The 4745-nt window shown below is 37.1% G+C and overlaps 1 protein-coding gene across 1 annotated transcript in view; it reads right to left on the bottom strand.

Annotated features, from left to right (window-relative positions):
- Positions 1-3785: 3785 nt before the first annotated feature.
- Positions 3786-4745, bottom strand: part of LOC104967214 (whirlin-like) — a 4283-nt gene continuing 3323 nt past the window's right edge. The window contains exon 4 of the mRNA XM_010796631.1: positions 3786-3806. Coding sequence (XP_010794933.1) covers positions 3786-3806 — 21 coding nt within the window. The remainder of the gene's footprint in view (positions 3807-4745) is intronic.

Below are 4745 nucleotides of genomic sequence, written 5' to 3'. Positions count from 1 at the left end.
AACAAAACAAAGAATAAATGTTCTCCGCCGTCTTAGGTCTTTTGGGGCGAGCAGAGAAATTCTTCTGTTGTTCTTTACATCTGTGATCATGTCTATTCTGCAGTACTGCAATACTACCTGGTACAAATGTTTGTCAGCAGCTTTAAAATCAAAACTGCTCCACCTGTTAAAAATCTGCTCAAAGATTGTTGGTCAACCCTGTCAGAGACTCTATGACTCAGCCTATCATAACAACCTCGTGAGGCTGTCCAACAACATCATCTCTGACCCAAACCATGTTCTGAACAGTGAATATGAACTGCTACCATCTAATCGGAGATACAGGGTCCCACGATTCAATAAAGTCAGACTGAAGCATTCCTTTGTGCATCAGTCAATCCTCACAGTAAATACAGAGCTAAATCCCAGATCAAATGCACGCTGAAGGCTCTTTGAGCAGCTTTTCTCTCACTGATTGTGCTGTTATGTTAAATGTTTGTTGTTTGTATTTCATGTATTTTTGTCTGGATATTTGTCTGTTGATGTTGGACATGGAGCTGCTGTGACGCAAGTCAAATTTCAGACTTGATCTGACAAATAAAGTAATATCGTATCGTATCGTATGAAACACGGTTTTCTCATAACTTCAGTGAAAATGCTCCAAACAGCCCAAAACTTCACAGGTTTGGTAACGATGCAGCCATCAACATATCTAAGCGTATTATGGCGTGTCATCAAATACCGTTGCCATGGCAACAGATCATTCGCCATCAAGTTAGTTCAATAGTTTGCAGTTGAAATATTCTGCTGCTTTTCCAAGCTTTCTTACTTTATGTTCTTCTCTTATCACACATTCAAGCCCCCAGTGTTCATGTATCATTTCAATCTAAATTCTTCACTTTCTTCTTAAACATTACATTTCAGCATAGCAATTCAGCGTCAGCTTTTCAGCATAGAGCATTCCCACTAGCAATTCAGGAATTGCATTCTCAAGTTCCTCTTGTGTTCCTGTTCAGCCTTTCCCTTCTCTGCCCATCTACACACCTGCTCTGAATCAGCCTCGTTAGTCCTTCTCTGCTACCACAGTTTCTCTGAGCCAATCAACTCCTCACCTGTATCCAGAGTTTCCCCCCAGCCAATCAGTTCCCTGACTTAACTCCTGTTTAATCATTTTGTTCCCTTCACCTGAGCTTCTCAACACATCTCTCTACCTGCACGTCCTCCACTTATCAGATACATTTGTATTTAGGTTCTCGAGTACAGTCTCTTTTGGATCCTTGGTTTTGTTATGTCATCGTTTGCCTTGCTTTGCAAGTTATTTTTCCAAGTTCCTGTTGCCTGCAGTCTCCTGCGTTTGACTCAATTAGCTCCACTCTTCATGACTCAAGGTAAAAACGTAATTTGTTTTTAAATGAAAAAAAAAAAATGCTTCCTTTCACTGTATTTTGTAATCCAAGAGAGATAGAAAAGTGACATGTCTAAAACAAAACTGCAATGTTAAAAGGTAAATGTATTTTGTTTGTATGTACAGAAGTCAACCTTGGCATTTTTATAGTAAATAAATATATATTTTTTTCAGTTTAAGAAAGCACTTTTTTTTTGTATGGAAGTGTAATTTTACACGGTTAGGTTAAACATTTCTACACAACACCTGTTTATATGTTGCCTGCATCCTACACCAATGACCTCATGAGCAATTCCTGAGGTTTCAAATGTTTGCTTGCTAATCAGGTTCAAAAGGCAATGCAATCTCAATTGCCTCTGTGTAACATCCTCATGCTCATGAACCTGGTAGTGCAATCAGTTGATATAATGCTGTTGAGAGAAAATGAAATGACCTGGTATAGTCACTGGAGAGGTATACTGTTAATCATATCTGTTTATTAAATGAGCAGTTTATGTTCCATGAAGTGCAGAGAAAATAAATGGAGGATGGGATGGTGAGGGACGTATTAACACCCCTTCTTTGGTTCAAGTCCTGTTGTTGCTGTTGTCTTCTTTTATACCTTAATTACAACTTTGACCTCAACTAACCAGATAGAATAGCACTTTTTTTTAATAGCCACACTTTTAGAGTTATTTTTGGCGATAAAAAAACAATTTGATTAATTCTAAAAAAATAATAATATATATCTGTGTTCTCTTATTTATTTATATTTCTAAATAATTGCCTGTAATTGTGTCCTGTGTATCTTTGCCACTTAATTGACTGGGTTTTTCTTTATTATTTCATATTTAGTTATTTTCCTGCCTCCAACTCAACCAGTTCATTGAGGACATTCACATTTTTCAGTTCAACCAATCAGAAGTTGCCATGTCTTCTATCATACTGAACCATACAGCTGTACCGGAAGTAAAGATGCAGAGTGCTGTGTGAGTCTGCTCTTATGAAACAGTTTAATATGATTTGTAAAGATAAATCGCCACTTTATGACTCATGCACCGTAGCATATGCTTGGTAAATAGTTTTTTCGACATTATTTTCAGACCATGCTGATATGGAAGCATTTATCTATAATTGCGACATCAGAAAAACTCCAGGCGAATTAATCTACTCTTTTGGGAAGTTGTTGGGGTCCCATCTCCCAGACTGCCTGTTGTCAGATTGATATGTTGCTTCAGGTTCCATTGGGAAATTGTGAACAAGACAGAAATACAAATGAGGCACTTGGGAAAATGAGGAATAGAATTCGGACATATACAGAGCACTGAAAATAACTTGTACGCACATCTGTGAAAGACATCATGGTGTCTGGCTGGTGGGGATATCAGAAGGACTTTCATCGTATTCCTCCACAACTTCCGTCAGTCTTTTTTTAAGTCTTCAGCTCTCTTTTCATTTCCAAGCTCACAGCTTGATAAACAATGAACTGTGTTGGAAGGAAATGTTAATTTAAATGGTATAATCCATCAATGGCAGGGATATTTTATCTTGTCATCATAGAAAATCTTTTATATACTGTACATTCACAAACGGGGTGTTGGATTGCACTTGAAGACAGCTTTTGTCAGAAAAAGGATGTCTTTGGTCTCTAGGCTGTTCAATTTATGACAGTGTCAAACGTTAAGGGCCAAATACTGACAAGAGGCGCTTTCACACCGGAGTACTTTTCCCAGGAATAGTTCCGATAGTTTCTGGGATTTTGCGTTCACACCAAAATGATCTGGGACCTCATTTATAACGCCGTGCGTAGGATTCACGTGGGAAGGTTGCTTACGTAGTAGAAATCCAAAAAATAGGTACAGAAATGTTCCGACATTTTCCGATTCACCAAACATTGCGTACCGGTGAGGAAAGTGCGTACAGCACTTCCTACGCCGGTTTCCCTTTTTATAAATCACAATCGACTCGAAATGCGGTGCAGCTTTTGCGGGCTTCACGTAACGCCCATTTTTGCCTATAAATAGTCAAAGAAACGCCCTTTCATTCATTCATTTNATCTACCGTCCAATTGTTTTTATTTATTAAACACGTAAACGGAAGAGCATCATTAGACCATTTAGTAAGGTAGAAAGCAAAAAGCAAAAAGGCCTCTCAAATGCTCTTCCGTTTACGTGTTTAATAAATAAAAACAATTGGACGGTAGATACACGGATTAAGATGTCACAGTTGAGGCACACAATACAAATATAAACCTGAAAATGAGCATACAGTAATAATCCTCTTTATTTATTCTTCTGTTGTTAACTGTTAAAATAGCAATTATTGAAAGAAGAAAAACATCAATGTCAAAACCATATTCAAACTTTTGATCAGCAGTCTTTATTAAAAGTGGACCTTAACAAAAACAGAGCAAACTTAGTGCTCATGAAATGAAAATGACACCCTGCAACGAAAGTTAAAAGAGGGAAGAAAGTAACAGAGTGAAGTGAAACACAGATGACTCGTGCAAAACTTTAGACTATTTATGTTTTTCCTTCCCTGTGCATCTTTCAAATGTTCTCGCTCATTTGAAGACAGATAACCTTTAGTCAGTGCTCTGAGTGGAAATACCTCAGTCATGAAAAACCATGAATGAAAAAGGTTAAATGAGAGGCTTTTTCATACAGTACATCTAGTGTTCACTGTCACCTACACTTATTGAATTCACAGAAGCACAAGTTCTTAATCAAAAGAGAGTATATGTACATGTCTCAAAATAAGTGTGAATTTTAATCTCTAATGTAAAATATGTTTAAAAACTTGTATTTATCTTTTTATTATTTGCATTTTCAGAAATTATTTAATGACATAACAAAATAGACACAGATAAATACATAGATTAACTATATCAAACGACAAAGAGACTGCAAACTTTTTTTATAGGCAAATACACCCTGTAAACTACACCACACTATTATATGAATATGTAAAGTATATGTAAAGCCTCACTTTCATACTTGTTTGTCTGCAATATGTTGAAACGACTGAGGATTTGTTAGCACTCCCATTTCCTTAACCGAGTTATTCAACCTTATGCTATGCTCTTTTTGTTCTTCTTACTGTACCTCACCCCCAGAATGGCACATGCAGTACATACTCAACATGACAATCTGTTCTATAGACCAGTGGTTCTCAACTGGTCAGGCCTCGGGACCCACTTTTTCCTTAGTCAATAAATCGCGACCCGAAATGTTGAACCACTCAAATCTATTCAACAAAAGATCCTGCAGTAATATATACGCTTTGCAGCAAACAATATGAATGAAAGTGAAGTACGGTGCATATCCCTTACATCCCTTCACAGAACTAAAGAATGCTTTTAAATAAGGTTTAATGAGATGAT

This window comes from Notothenia coriiceps, unplaced genomic scaffold (assembly GCF_000735185.1).
Source record: "Notothenia coriiceps isolate Sejong01 unplaced genomic scaffold, NC01 NC01_scaffold00037250, whole genome shotgun sequence".
Classification (NCBI taxonomy): Eukaryota; Metazoa; Chordata; class Actinopteri; order Perciformes; family Nototheniidae; genus Notothenia; species Notothenia coriiceps.
Note: the sequence above shows the minus strand (reverse complement) of the source record. Positions and strands in the feature narration are given on the sequence as shown.